The 15,919-nt window shown below is 42.7% G+C and overlaps 1 protein-coding gene across 7 annotated transcripts in view; it reads right to left on the reverse strand.

The window, feature by feature from the left end:
* AOPEP (aminopeptidase O (putative)) overlaps nt 1-15,919 on the reverse strand; it is a 204,331-nt gene that overhangs the window by 5,322 nt on the left and 183,090 nt on the right. For all 7 annotated transcript variants that reach the window (XM_075137926.1, XM_075137927.1, XM_075137924.1 and 4 more), the window contains one exon: nt 1,286-1,372. In XM_075137926.1, the coding sequence (XP_074994027.1) occupies nt 1,286-1,372 (87 nt within the window). The remainder of the gene's footprint in view (nt 1-1,285; nt 1,373-15,919) is intronic.

A 15,919-nucleotide genomic window follows, 5' to 3' on the forward strand; every position in this document is an offset into this window, starting at 1 on the left:
AATCACTCCAGAAGCTGTTAGTGCCATAAACTGTATGCACTACTGGAGTAAATGAAGTAAAAGATATTGAAGATTACATTAAAAAAAGTCGCAAAAATTATTTCCCTGCACTGCAGAAAATGTTAGTCTTTATTTGGCATAGTATCTGTTCCAAACATAATGTAATTCAATATGTTTGGGTTTATGAACTCAAGGATTTCCCGCCCGCCCCCTCCCAAGCTTCTGCTGGTGGTTATCTCCATCCTTTCATAGGATTAAAATACGCGCAATATACATAACTCCGTATTTTCATAAATAATGTTGGTTTATGCCTGGGGTTTTTTTGTGTGTGTTTTTTTTTTTTTTAAAAATAAAGAGCTTGCCAGGAAGTCTGGGGCCTGTTTATTGGCTGAGATATAAATAGCAGGTATACTTCAAAGCTGGAAGAAAGAGCATGAGAGACTGCAATAACTTTATGGTGCTGTTGTGAAAAAATGTATTTGCCTGAAAGCACAAAAACCTCATTGGCTGTAAATGGCTTTGTTCATTGTGAACATAAAAGGTGAAGACATTAATATCTTGCCTAGACTTTGACATATCTTACAACATTTTCTATTTTTTACATACATTTTAAATACATAACGGTCATCCTAGGCAGTGAATGTCTTGATTTTACAGAGTTAATAGTGAATAAAAATAAATAAAAGTGCAACAGAAAGAACAAGGCAGAGGTACAGTTAGAATTCTAAGTTCACAATGGCCTAAATAAAAAGCCATAGTAAAGACATCATGTATGGCCAGCCTTTTAAGACCTTCAAAATCTTCAGGTATCATTTCCCTAACCGTGGAGAGGCCTGCATTCTCTGGATGTATATCGTTGTGCTGTGCTTCTCCTTCTCCATGTTGTCTTGAAAACTGAAGTCACCACAGCACTGACTGCTTTGCACCTAGGTCACATCCACATGCACTAACATTCACAGCTAGAATTGCCTTCGTCATCCTGCAAAAGGAACCAACTCTGAGAAGTATCTTCCTAGCATCATTGCTACCTCTTGCATAAAATGGAAGGAGAGGAAGGAATATATCCTATTTCACCTCTTACCAGAAGATTAGCACACTTAGGTGGGGTTGAACACCCCTAGGTGGCTTCCTTAAACTACAACGTTTAAGGGACAAAAGAGGTAAAAACTGAATACAGTTCAAGTTTTTGACAAACTGCAGCAAGAAAATACATTAATTTTTTTAGTTTCACACTAAGGTGTCAAAAAGCTGATTATTTTGAAAATGCTAATTAAATGTAACTGACCTGATCTTCTCTGAGAAATTTCTCAACATCTCCATACCCAGGTACATACTTGTGTTTAACAACAAGTTCACACCACCGATGCCGAACCTTTGGGAAGAGAAAAAATATTAGGGGGAGAAAAAAACCAAGAAACTGTACTGTATCTATGTGAGTGTGAATACATCTCTAACCAGTTCGGTTTTGTCATTGTTGTTGGGTTAGGTTTTTTGGTGGGTTGGTTTTCCCCGCACAGCAGCCGGTCGGTAAGCCGGGCAGAGGTGTAGGGCTCTGCGCGCGTCAGCCCCGGTGTCGGAAACCCGGAACGCCCAAAGACAAACTCCGGGTTCCAAACTAGCCCAGATCCAGGCACAGATCTGCAGCACCTTCACCTCCACTGTTTCCAGACTTGACTTTTTTTCCTTTAAGTTAGAGATTATTTCTTTTATAGTGTTAGAAGGGGGGAGAGGGAGGAGATCAGCACTGCAAACATCTGGAAGAGCCACAAGATGTAACTGATAATTTCCCCTACATAAGTGTATAATCCAAGTGATAAAAAGGCTTATGCATAATTCTGTATCGATATTAAATCCATGCCAAAATGATGAGTTAGATATAAAACCATGAAACAGGGAGTTTTCAGTTAAACAAAACAGTTTTGCCACCATATCTTTGCCAGTAATAGATTTTAAGGACCTTGAAAAGCGTTTAAAATCTGTCTACCCTTAAAAAGCTGGGCTGTTTTACCAAATGCACATTGACAAAAACAGTTATTAACATACTGTAATGAAAAGTATGGAAATTTTCAAGCAAATCACAATTGAAAAATATTTTTATTTAAGTACTGTGAACATGAATTACACGTGGGGTTTTTTCTTTAAATTTCTGACTTTTGTTTTTAGCCACTCTTGTGGCGTAAGCATCATCTTACTCTCCAGCAAGGCTTCCTCAGTTGTAGGCAGTGATCAGCCTAACATTTTATATTCCATTAGTGGCTCAGCACTGATCCTAAAGGAAAACAGCTAAGTACAATAAACCCCTTCCACCCTCCCAATCCTTCTGTTTCAGTCTTTGTTCTTAGCATCTTTCAAAAGACAGGGCACCTAATAACAATCAGCTTTCATAGTAAGAGTATAACGTTAGCAGTTCTAATATTTTTCAAAACTGAGTCCAAATTGTGCTCATATCAAGTAACTGAACATGAACCTTTTTCTGAATGATAGATTTACTGATAACACTGAAAATGGAAGCCAGAAAGGGAGGGAAAAGAAGTCACACAAGTATATTGTTGCTTTTTGAAATAAGGTATTTGGAATACTTTCCTTGGCATCCTAGTCCTTGCCAACTTTACATCTCAGGAAAAAATTTCACAGATGGATGTAATTAGATGTTAATCCATTAGCATAATTAACAAGTGATAAATGCTCACAGATCCTGGAAGACTCCTTTTTGGGTATCTGATATTTATGTCCAGCTGACCTATTACACGAAATAGTTTGAACACAGCTTATGAATGAAATAAAATGCTGAGGTGTTTTGTGGCTGAGTGGAGTTTGCACTCAGAGCATGTGAGATACTGAACAGTTACAGTGCAATGCATGGAAGGGAATGGAAGCTGTCTTTTAAAGGTTTTTGCTGACAAAATAACAGCTGTTAAGATTCCTGCAAGTGGAACCAGAGCTAAATCTACAAAAGTAGATAGCTTTCCAAGATTCAACTTGCTTTGCCCATATCCATAATGTAGACCTTCAAAACCCCACCCAGCTGCTGCTTCTCCTTGGAGACACTAAACATTTCACCAGTAAATCTTCCCAGGCAATCCAGCTTTGTTACAGAGTGTTTCCCATAGCACCAAGCAGCTCCATGCTTGGACCAAATCTTCAAGGCTCAAAAATTAAGCATGCACCTCTTTCATCTGTAGGGTGAGTTAACCAAACAGAATATAAACACATTTAAAAGGTTGTATACCTTCATCCCACACACTTTATTCTGCACCTTCTCTCATATATTAAAAAAAAAAAAAATTCTTATGTATTCTCATACCATGCATGAGAAACGTAAGGAGGAGAAGGGGACTGTCGTCCTCTCCTGTGCTCTCTGCTCTTCTACATCTCATGGTCCAGCAGTTACAGCACTTACCCAGGAGGCAAGCAATGAAGTCCAGTTTCTGTGTCTGCTCAAGTTCTCAAACTGTGCCTTCAGTGAGAATATTTCAACAGCAGATTGTAAAATATCCTGGGATGGGGCTCTCTTCATACTGCCTGGCGAAGCTGTTTTTATCCCTGCAGTTATTAAAATATTTATTGATCCTAAAGGAGGAGATCATAAGATTTTAGGGCCTAAATTTCTGAGTACTTTCAATAAGAAGCAGGGACCTGGCTCGCGCAGTGCACAAGGCAGCTCGTCCCCAACACGCCTTTCCTGGTGCGACCATAACAGCTGCATGGAGAGCAGAACAGAAGTTCTTCCTGTGAAGGCGTTCATGTGGTCCTGCTTCCTCACACACCAATGTTGTGTATGTCTGCCTTACATTTGTATCATGGCCTGATCATCTGAATCCCAATGGCTTTGGAAAACACGGAACAATGAAGCTGTGCCCATTGCCTTAATTGTTCCTTCCTCCATAGGGTTCCTGTTCCTGGCAATCAACCTCCTTTCAAGTAGTTTAAAAGAAAAATATTTATTTGTTGAGTGAGATCTGGGACAGCACACACTTTTCTTTCTCCCTTTTGCTTTTTTCCCTTTCTTTCCCAGGGTGAGTACAAATCCTGGCACATTTCCAGATCTGAGATGCTGGTGCTTTGCCAGTTGGGGCAGGAGCAGCGTGTCTGTTATCCGCAGATTACACATTTGCCTCCTGTTTTCCAAAAAGCCCCAAGTGCTCTCGCGGCAGAGCGAGCTGCAGGAGAACCAACCGCTGCTGAAGTGCCTGTGAAACCAGCAGGATGGACCCCCCCCCGGCCCTCCCGTGTCTCGTACGGGACCCCGGTAAGCTGAGCCCAGAAACCAAGGCTGGCTCCCAGCGCAAGGCGGGCAGGGGCTGACCTGCACAACGCTGGCACTGAAATCTTCACCACCACTGGGACTGAACATACGTGCTGGTTACTCTCCTGCCCCTCACGCCCCCCATGCAGCGCGGCGCATAGACAGCTACGTAACGCGAACTGCAGCTAAAGCCAACGCAGTTATTTCACAGATACATGCACTATAAAGAAGTAATTTTTCTAGTATAATCCACGCCCTAGGCTGATACCACAAACACGAAAATTTTATTCACATGAGAAGGATGGAAAAAAACAAAAATCCAGTTCCCAGCATCTCATCCAATGCTTAGAGCAGGAAAAGTAAAACAGGCCCCACAGCTTCACAGTCTAATGAATGAGTCATGTGAACAGGCACTTTTAACAAACCAGTCTCGAAAGAAAATTTTGAAAACTAAGTAGCTTGTGGTAGGACTGAGCTAACCATACCGCATCCTGTGCATGCTCTTCTTGGTTTTTCTATTCCTCCCAGGAGCAAATACTCAGTGGCAAAAATAAGAATTCATTAGTCCTCTCCAAGTTTTCTCTCTGCACATTTCTCTATGCTCTTCTGCATGGTTCAGAGATCCACACCATATGCCGTTTTGGCTGGTTACACCATAAACAATATAAACTAAACCTGAAAAGTAGTTTACAGCAATCCTTCCTGTTACTGCTGGCAGAGAGCACATATGACTTTGTCTGGATCTGAAGCAACACCTGTAACCGCCCACCCACCCACACACAAGCTCTTACTGGGTTTGGCAGCTGCAGGGACCCACGTGCCAAAGTTGGAAACGCAATTTATTTTCTCAGCCTCCGATTCCGGGCTGAGAGCTGTCCTTCTGAGCCCGTGACTGACGGCCGGTACTCCTGAGGATGGGGAGAGGTGGCTGGGGAGTGATGGAGGTCTGCTGGGACCTCAGGTTCCCCGTGGATGGATCCTCATCGCCTGGAAATTGTTCCTTCCTCCTGCCCTGCTTGTGCAGCTGGTGCGGACGTCTCCACTACCAGCTTTTTAAGCTAAACAAGATTGTTACTGTGAATTTTGCAAGACACTATCCATATTAGTAGTGTATTTCTGAGGCACAGTTTGGTGGCAGAAAGACACTGAGGCACTCACTGACTCAGGTACAACATTTGGAAATCAGCTCTTACATTTTCATAAATATCAGCCACATCAAGATCTAACGATTGGCGAGCACCTAGAGGAAATGTCTTGAAGGGATGCTACTGTCAGATAAGAGAGTCCCAAATTTAGGAGCAGCAATTTATACGAATAATTCCAGTGGTCTCATATTCTCTTTTAATTTCATTTTAAGAAAAATACACAGTATTGCACAATATTAATTGCAAATCAAACATTATTTGTATTTTGACAGTGCAATGGAAGATGCAAAACCAAAATTATGCTGTCTTAGTCTGTTTTCAGAGACTGCAAGCTGTTGTGTGAGATTATTTAACTGAAATAAATACTTATATAAAATATACTAATAATCCAGCTCTAAGACAGTCCCTTTGTTTTAGCAACCTAGGCCAAGACCTTCTGGGAAATGGTGCTTGAAGCTGACTGACTAAACCCCTCTAAAGGCACCAAATACGTGGCTTGACTTTGAAAAGAAAGGCTCCCAGTGACATACCCGAGAAACAGTATTTTTGAACTATTTTGAACAGGTCTTACATTAAAGCGATAATTTTTCTTTTTCTGACGCAGGTGATAAATTACTTTGCCTAATCCATACTATTCTCCCCTGCCCCACACAAACGATCAGACAAGCCTAACTCAAACATCCTCACAGAAAGCTTTCTATGTTATATTGTAATGATCTAGCTTGCTAATGTTCTCAATCATATGTATGCCAGCAAAAAATAAATATTTTACTTCTGAGGTCTACAAATAAGATTCAGAAAACAAGTAATTTAAACCATGCCTTTATTAAAGGGAGAAAAAAAAGCTAGGGTTTACTGAGCCTTCGGTCTGCAGAATGGGAGACTAGCTTCAGGGAAAATGAGTACATTTTGCTAATAGCTGGATCCAATTTAAAAGGCGCCGTGAGACAACAAATCTTAATCACTGAACAAAAGCAACATATTCAGAGATCATAGAAAATGGGGTAATTTGAAATACAGGAAGAGCTATTGTCCAACAAAATGGAACCTTTATTAAAGGTGGGAGGCATATGTGATCTTTATAAAACAGACTCTTATGAAAAAAATTATTTGAACAACTTGAATCTTGAATGTTAATTAAAGAGTCTCAGAGGCCAGACTCCAGTCTAACTTGTAGAGGAACAAATATAAAGAAACTTCTTCAAATAACCAAGCTCTGCTATTACAGATTAGTTTTAATTAACCAGAAGGAAGCTGGTATCTCCAGAGCACGGGAATGTTGTTGTTCTGTTCCATCTGAAAGAATTTATCTCCAGTCTCTTCCTATCTACACTTAAATTGGATTCAAATATTAGATCATTTTCTAGATAATTAAGGAACAATGCCACATGTTACAGGGCAATATTTCGATTAAAACCCAAGTTTTACAATTGCTTAACATGGAAGAATTACAGTTTAAGAATTGCCAGTTTTACAGTGCGTTTAATGATCTAATTTTTTCCCTCTATCTTAGCTGAAATAGTTACTCTCTAATACAGCAGCCAGGTTGCATCAGTGACTTTTCGTTCTATGTAGTCTGAATTTCAAATGGGCATTCCTATCTTTTATGCCACAGTATATGCATGATTTAGTATGCAAATTTGTTTTCATGAACATTTACCCAAGTAAGATGATCAGGGATGCTGAAGCAGCTCAGAAGGAGCAATGAAACAGCCATGTGTGTTACAACTGTGCTGACAGAGTATCAGTTTGGCAATCTGAAAAAAATGTACTCAATAGCCAAAAACCTACTGGATGCAAGCAGAATGGATTCATCATTCTGACACGGATTCTGTAATTGTGATTACTGTGTATGCCAAGGGTTTGTCAGGAAACTGAGCAAAGAAGATGTCTAACAGCTTAAATGAGCTTGTATTTTGGACCAAAAACTCCTGGACTTTTCATAGGCTAAGTTATCTCCCAGGTCTCATAGCACTCACTCTGACAACACCGCAGAGCCAAAAAAACCATGGGCCAGATACAGCGTCACAGCAGCGGCCACCTTTGACGGCAACCCTCATAGTGTCAAGGTTCAATTAATGCTGTTTCTTACAGTGCAATACTCTTTCTCAGTATTAAACACTTAATTTCCCAGAGCTGCGGTCAAAATTATGATAACACTTCAAATTTTAAAAATGGCTTTTGGTAGCCTTACTCATGCTGCATTTTATTGTGAGTAGTGGGAGGAATTGCTGTTCAGTAGGGATAGGGGTGGCTGGGCCCTGATTGAGGCTGATTGAGTTCACTGAGCCCCATCATGCTCTGCATTGGACATCACTGGTTCTGCAAGCAGCCCCATGCCAATTCCTGCCACCTCGGACACCTCCTTTCCTTCTGCGCATCCCACAGTGTGAGTGTCTTAGCCCACTCGACAACCCAGCAAAATGTAGCGTGGTCATTCAGGAAACCCAAGGGTAATAATGGGCTGGCTCATCAAAATAATTTTTGTCAGAGGCTAACTGTCATTTTGAGGAGAACTATGTAGAGGTCTAAATACTTTAAAACCCGGAGTATGAACTGGTCATTAAAAGGCAACTTACGATCTAATTTTAGCAGAATACCAGACTTTAGATTTTGGTAATATTGGTAGCAATATCCTACTTCCTTAATTCATTTTACTCCTTCTGATTTGTATTTCTGCATAGATCAAGCAATTGCACACTATGAGGGCTGCTGGCAACAGGGGAGAAGGACTTGCAAGCCCTATCTTTGCTTCCTCCACTCAACAGCACTGATGGAGTGCTGTGGGTAGAGCTCGTGCAGCAGCTGCCTCCATTTAGTAGCAGAAAAGAAAGGCGTTGTACAATCAAGCTTTTAAAAAACAAATTCTGTTGTTTGGTCAACGGCAGACTATGGGACAACTGGCAGCATCCTGTAACTGCGCAAGCGTGCCAGCCGGTCAGGCAGCGTGCTCCCATAGCTGTGCAAGCCTCAATTAGCAATAGGTGCAGACCTGAAACTTCTCACTGTTATAAATGTGATTTGTATTTCCTTCCCATCCAACTGCACGCTCCTGTTTTAGCATTCACCCAGTTGTATGTAACGCAATTGAACCTTACCGTTAAAAAGTTTCTGTGGTACCACAGCCTTGCTTAAGAGCAACCTGATCGGACCCTTCTTCTCCAACTCCCACAGACCGCAAACACGACTCCACTTCCACCTCCAAATAAAACTCGTGCTTCTCCACAGCCAGCGTGGAGGCTCTTTCCTACATAAGCATACAGCAGCCCAGGAGTCACCAAACATGCTGTGTAGGAAAGCCCAACCAGAGCGGAGGGCATCCCTGGCTGCTCTCTGTGATCAGAAAGGCATAGCGACCAAAGGGCAGCACTTCAGGACAAGATTCATTCCTGGCAAAGAAGCACACGCTGAGGACTTGTTTGGAAAAGACAAATGCCCTTTTTTTCCTCCCCTCAGGTTCACAAACAGAGAGCTCCAAATTAGAGACCAGACACTATTCTCCCTATGTGGGCCCCATCTGTGATCAATGACATCTGTGTTGGTAGAAGAAAATTTTCCAAAAGAAATCAGAAAAAGCAGGAGACTAAGAAGCCATGTCTAATCCTTCTTCAAAGGTGGCACAGGCGGTGTCTCTCTTCTGGTGTCAAAGCTGTCACTATGAATAAGTGACTGGGTTATGATGCCTAATTCTGTAATCCCAGCGCTCCACAGCCTGCCCCTCCTCGCCCCGTCTAACAGGAGATGGACACACAACAGGACCTGGCCTCCAGTTTTCGTTCTTCTTTGACGGCGAATCAACAAAGCGAGGATAGGACAGTGACCTACAGCATGGTAGATGAGAAGAGGGCCGCCAGCACCAAGGTAGTGTGACACCTTCAACAACGGCTGCTGGGAGAGCGCGTCCCTGCTGTGCCCGAAGGCTTTTCTCACCGCATTCCCATTCGCGCTGCCACCACCTCCATGATGGTGGGGGCGGCTCCTATATCATAGTGCATGTGAGGTAAGTAAATGTTTAACACAACATGTGAACTCACTTAATTTGAAAAACAAAGGTTTTTAAAAATAAGCCTTAATTAAAAACATAAATACGCTACTTATACTGGAACCAAATGCTTCCCCTTTCCCCTGCCTTTTTTCAGTATTGCCTGTTCAGCACGCTGGAGCGTTAGTGCCGTTCACAGCTTGCAGCAAGATGAAGATGGCAGACAAGATGTCATTGGCTGCCTTTTTAACAATTTCACTGGAGATGTCTGCTGAGCTTCGCTTTGCTGTGGTGCTGCTGGCTCTCAGGAGCAGGGCTGCCTTCTGGCCGGCGGCAGAAGAAAGGCTTGCACCGCCCCACAAACCTCCCCGCACCCCCAGCGCTGGGAGACGTGCTGGCGTCCAGCGGGACTCTGCACCAGAACAGGCTGGGTCCCAGCCCTGCTGCCCGCGGTGCTAGCCCTGCGCCCACGCTCGGCCCTCGCGCCCTCCCCATCCCCGCCGGAGGGCTGGCGGGGTGCTCCCGGGGCTTTGCTGCCGCCCGCCCTCCATCCCCGCTTGTCCCTTCTCCTGGGTGGGTGCTGTGGTGAGGGTGGCTGCACGCGCGAAGGTACAGGCTGGGGCAAGTAAGGACAGGGTGCCAGGGGGGCGGGAGATCCTGTACCTCAGAGGGAGGGGAAGGAAGACCAGGTCCCAGCCTGGTCCACCGCAGTCTCCACCAAGAAATACTGCAGGGACAAGCCGCATACCTTCAGCAAGGTAAGACTGGCTTGTATATGTCCCAGCTGACACCTTATTCAAAATGCATCACCACAACTGCCTCTCCATCTCATATGCATCCCCATCCACGTTCCCTCTGACACCCTACTGAAAGGCCTATCTACCATAACGGCTAGAATATTTCTGGTATCACCGTAATTCTTTTTTTATACCAACATCGCGAGTGATTCAAATGCGTCCCATCACGACTGTCTCTCCCAGCTGTCTCCGGACCAAGTCTGCCTAGCATACATTATTTTGCCCATACAGTGTTTGTATATGTATTTCAACATAAGCTATTTATACATGCGCATAAAAGCGTGCTGGGCTTATAAAACCAAACGTTGTAGTGGGAAAAAACACATAAACACCCACACATCTGAAGACGAAATCCAACTCTGAAGAGTTTGAGATCAAGCACACCAACCGTCTGTTACCAATTACTATTAAATTATAACTCCTGTTCAGCAAAAGGAAAGGCTGCTGCAAGTATCAAGCAACAGTAAGCTATCCCCTTTGCTTATGCCCCTCTCTCCATCCCTCTACTTCTATCTCCTCCTTCTTGTAACTAGAGGCAAAAAAAGGGCCTTCCTTTTATCTTTGGTCTCCCACAGTGACTGTGGTCCAAACATTTGTGATTTCCAGGCAAGATTACTGTCATAGGCAGAATCTGGAGCTCCATATGAAAATGAGACTCAAATTCCAGGCAATGAACAATGTGGCTGCCTCGCTTTTCCACAGCTTAGGTCACAGCCAGCCTACCCAGCCCATGCTCGCATCCTTCCAATTCTGCATAGTTTAAAACTTTGCTTCCAATTTGCAAAACAATTAAACACGAGATTTTGACTCTAAAGACAAAGACCTTTCACATCACCGCTTTCCCCGACCCCCAGCAAAAATTCTTAAGTGAAATATGTATAGATTTCATAAACTCAGAAGAAACACGCTCACTCCTGAAATGAGAACATAGAGATTTTACTCCATGTTTCAGCTTTTTGAGTCATCTTCTTCTCTTTTATTCCCTGCCCCCAAGAACACAGTGACCGTTGCTGCTTAGGGTGATGCTTACCCCATGTGGAACACAACAAAATTCCTCTCCAGGACACTGCAACCCCAAAGGTATGTAAATGGCACGGAGTTGAAGGAGGACAGCAGACTTTTACCCACACATTATTAAGTCAGTGACTCAGCGGTGTTACCAGATCTGTGCGGCTAAGGTAATGATGTCAGAGCCAGCTACGGTTAGCAGTTTTGAATTGTCCCGTTTCTTGCACTATTTAGACCTCACAGGCTTATGGCATAGCAGATTTTTTCCAACTCTGTGGTCCTATCCAGGCCTAACCTGCATCTGCAGTCAGCCTTTATACAGGAATGAGAATACTAGATGAGCTGTTTGGATATAGCCTCAAAATCAGTTTATTTTAAATAAAAAGTATCTTCGCATTTTTTTTTTCCAGAATTAAAAACAAACAAACAAACAAAGAGGATGCACCACAAAAGCACAAAAATGCCTACAGCTTCATAATGAAACAAAAAACCTACTGCTGATAGCTAGAAGCTTTTGTTTGTACTTTTAAAACTACATCCCCCTTGACATCCTGGCTGCTATGTCAGTGCTATCATATATATGCAGAGTAACCTTTTAAATTTCATTACAAGGTCAGGTGGTTTGTATTACAGTGCTAGGTTTGTATTGCCCTACACAGAAATACTGTATGAAATTTCACATAAAGCAGTCGCACCCAATTCAGAACACCTTCGGAAATGATTTCAGAAGCCCAGAGGACTCCATCACTTCATTCTCCTTTCCGGACAATAGGACATAGAAAAGCAGGAACTATTTCCAATCCCTTCCTCCACGGATTCTTTGGATAAATAGTAAAAAAAACCCCAAACCAACCCAATTCTGTATTTGGTTCCCTCTTACCATCAGCTCCCCCACTTTCCAAGTCTCGCTAAGTTGTTGGGCTGCCAGATAAGGAGGAAATTAAGTCCCAAAACCAGTGAGAGAAATAAGGGGCGATAAGTGAACAGCGTCGGTAATGGCACCAGTCAGGGGTTTGGAAACTCCTGTTAATGCCACCCAGCAGCGAGTGAGATCACTTGGAACAAACGTGTTGCTGTTGGCTCCTGGAGGGGTGCGGGATCGGGAGTGCTGACTGGTGCAAAGCTATTTCCAGCCCTCCATAAATCTCGCGCTCTGATCATGCCCTTCGGAGAGCTAATGCTGATGGAGGGATTTTCTGTGCTTCTCAAGTGGCTGGAAAAGCCCCCATACTTTGCATGCAGCAACAAAATTGCTACCAATTATAACCCAAATTATAGCTACTTGAGATTATCCTTCGGTCAGTCTTACAAATTCATCCCAACACGTCCACTCAGTTACAACGGGCACATGAGCCAGAGTCAGTCCCAGGGGACAACTCCCACTGCTGTTACTGGAAGCGTTTTTCCCTCATCCCTCCCTGTTCCCATTTTCTTAGCCTCACGCTGAATTTTGGACCTCATCTTTGGGAAGCAAGTGCCATATTCCTAGAAGCTACCCTTTTCAAAGTTCCTTTCATTGGGAAAAAAAAATCCAACTCCTGTGAATGCACATTTGTGAAAAACTCTCTTTATCAATAGCAATACCAATGCCATCCGCGCCAAAGAGTCTGCAAGCTGCATTTAGATGCAACACAAGTAAGAACATAAAACAGCATGAAGGTTCCAAACATATCAAGATCACAGAGGACCTTTTCCCAAGTGGCTGCTGCTCCGGTCAATGCATTTCCTTTGTAGGAGATAGGGATAGCCTACTGTGCTCTGAAATTAGCCCCTTTACCAGTGAAAATGGGAAAGATTTTCTATGACAGTGACATATTCTTTGCTAGTATTTGCCAGGGAAAGTATCAGGAGAGGAGAAGGGAAGAAAATTAATATTTCTGTGAGGATGAGTGTGAAAAGCATCAAAATGATAATAGTACAGAGATTTCACTTTGTAAAAACTCGCATTTCTTCTCTCTTCTTTCTCTTCTGTTTAATGAACATGCCGCCTCAGAAATGGTTGGGTATACAAACCTCAAACCTGATTTATTCCAGAAACAAATCTGGCATGCAGGCTGACTGCTCTACAGAGCTTTTTCTAAGCTCCTAATTCCTCAACACTGAATTGCTAATTGCAATTCAATTGCAAATAAAAAATTCTTCAATGTAATCCTACCTATCTCTAGTGCCACAATAATGCTCTGAATATAACGTTAAGAAAGGAAAAGGCAGGTGAAATTTATTTTGCACCCATGATAAATTTTCACAGAAGCTTTGTATGCCCTGCAAAACATGCTCTCATATACAAAACAAGGCATCTCCTCCTGACTTGAGTTGAAATTGAATAATAAGCTACATGTTTAAATATGGAATAAGTACAGAAACTATTTTTACTTTTGCAGAAATAAAAAATCGTTGCATTCACTTATCTTCTGAAGAAAGTAATGTCCTGTACTATGGTCATCAGCTCAAGCTGTTACCTTTTTCATCTATTGAGTTGACGGATCATACCAACAATGACATAGGTTAAGGAAAAGGATCGTGTATGTCCCTGCCGGGTTGGAGTGCCACTATCTGAAACATGCCTATCTGTTGCTCCATGGTCCAGTCAAGAAGGACGGGCAAGCCTGTGGAGGTATTTGAAACACATTGCTAATTTTATTCAAAAGCTGGAGACTGCTCCTGAGGCCCTGCCCCAAGGAAGGACTAGCCCAGTGGCTGTGCTGAAAGGAAAGCTCACCGAGCGCCTTGTCCGCCTGCGAGCATGGACCGACCTTTCCCGAGCAGTTCCCTTTTCCCACCCCGTTTTACAGTGTACCCCACAGAGCTCTGTTCCATAAGGGTGCCTTCCAACAATGCCCAGCCACAATCGGCAGTACAGCTGAATAACGCAGTGCGAGAATGTGCTCAGCTCGATGCAGTCGCCATCAGATGGGAAGCAGCAAGACAGATATTGCATTGTAATTCATTTGTACTTCCACGTCTGCCAGCTTTTCACGGGCTAGGAAAGATCAATGAATCAAAGTTATTTTGTCCTAAACACAATTCTCACCACTTTTAGGATGCCAAGTACCTTATATGGTTTGTATTAGCATGACTGGATTTCTGTCAGTGAAATAAGATGCCACCACTTTATAGCCTTGGTCTCATAGGCAGACCTCATGCACAATGAAGTAGTTGTGTGAGAACAGCTTTATGCCACCCACATGACTGACGATATTATGATCTTAACTCATTTTACTCACATTTTCTGCAGGAACAGTTATAGCCTCTCCTCTCTCCCCAAAATATACCACATTATGATCCTGAATACAGGGAAAGCATTATGTAAGTGAAGAGCATTTCAGCCAACTTGCTGAGACAAGGAAAACTAACAAAGCAACTTTCCATATGCTGTGCAGGCAAGATATTTTGTAAAAAAGTGATGCCTGCAGTAGGGAAGAAAGAAAAGCTAACTCTACGGTGCAGAGTTTGGGGAAATACACCATAAATCTTTCTGCTTCATGCACATTCTGTATTTTTTATCACCAGGTCTTAGATAATTCAGCAACAAGTAAAACACACTTGCAGAAATATTGTCAAGTCTTAAACAGCACTGAAAGTGTCGCGCACACCCACTGCCTTATGGCCTTAGTGATCTTTTTCCTGTTGCCTTTTTTACTATTCTGCAGGCTACTCAGCCTTCTTGTGATCTTGTGTACACACACGTTACAGGCCTCATCCTGACCAAATGAAGATGTTAGGACAGAAATAATGGAAATAATCACAGGGTTTTTCTAGTTAACAGATTCACTGAGTGTTATCCAGAGCTCCCAGTGTTGTCTTTAGATATTTGTAACTAACTGATGCCAATTTTTTTAAAAGAAAATCCTTAACAGCTTATGCTCAAACAAGGTAAGCTTGCATAGTCATATCAAAAGAGGTGTCATCAAGGTTAGGCTGACTTAATAAAATACCAGCAACCAGAAACTTTCCATGTAGACCAACTCTCCATGTTCTGCCAGATATCTGCTAGATATTGAATAAATTAAATATCTGCTTAAAACGGCCACCTCAGAAAGAAACAAAACAAAAACAACCCCAGACACACCTTCAATTCTATTACCCTGCTGCGCTGCCTGATGGCAACTGTAGCTGCTTTATAATGTATCCCAGTTCTCCTCAGCCAGCTGAACTTACAGATGGACTTTGTCATCCTCAAACTGCAGCCAGCTTCTGTAATGCTTCTCTTCGACACAGGACGTGGTACGTCATGGAGGTGTAGCCTGTCTATGAGCTATCTTATTACGCAGCAGGAAGCAGCACAGCAAGAAAATAGGGAACAGGAAGAGAAAACTGAGGACACAATCATTCTTCCATGCAATTGTCTCCCACTTGTCTGACAACGTCTGAGCCACGATGGGCTCAAGGTGCTGAGAGGTGATGGAAAAATGGCTTTAAACTTTGAAACCTTCATTGCTCTCAAAATGTTGTTTAAAGATACATTGGATATGCTCAATTCAAATAATTCACATCAGTGAATTTAATATCTGGAAAACAAGCTTGCAGTTTTGTGCTTTCTCAGATGTTCCAAGGTTTGAACAGTAAACGGAAAATGAAATCATGATTCGTTATAGAATTGGACTGAAAAAAATAGGAAGGAGTCACAAATTCTGCAATTAGGCAGATGCCGTACAAGCCTCTTGTAGCATCCAAGACTGGGGGCAGACCAGTCTGAAATGTGATTAAGCCGTCTGTATCTCAGTTCTGGCTCTTGCGGCTC

Source organism: Calonectris borealis, chromosome Z (genome assembly GCF_964195595.1).
Source record: "Calonectris borealis chromosome Z, bCalBor7.hap1.2, whole genome shotgun sequence".
Classification (NCBI taxonomy): Eukaryota; Metazoa; Chordata; class Aves; order Procellariiformes; family Procellariidae; genus Calonectris; species Calonectris borealis.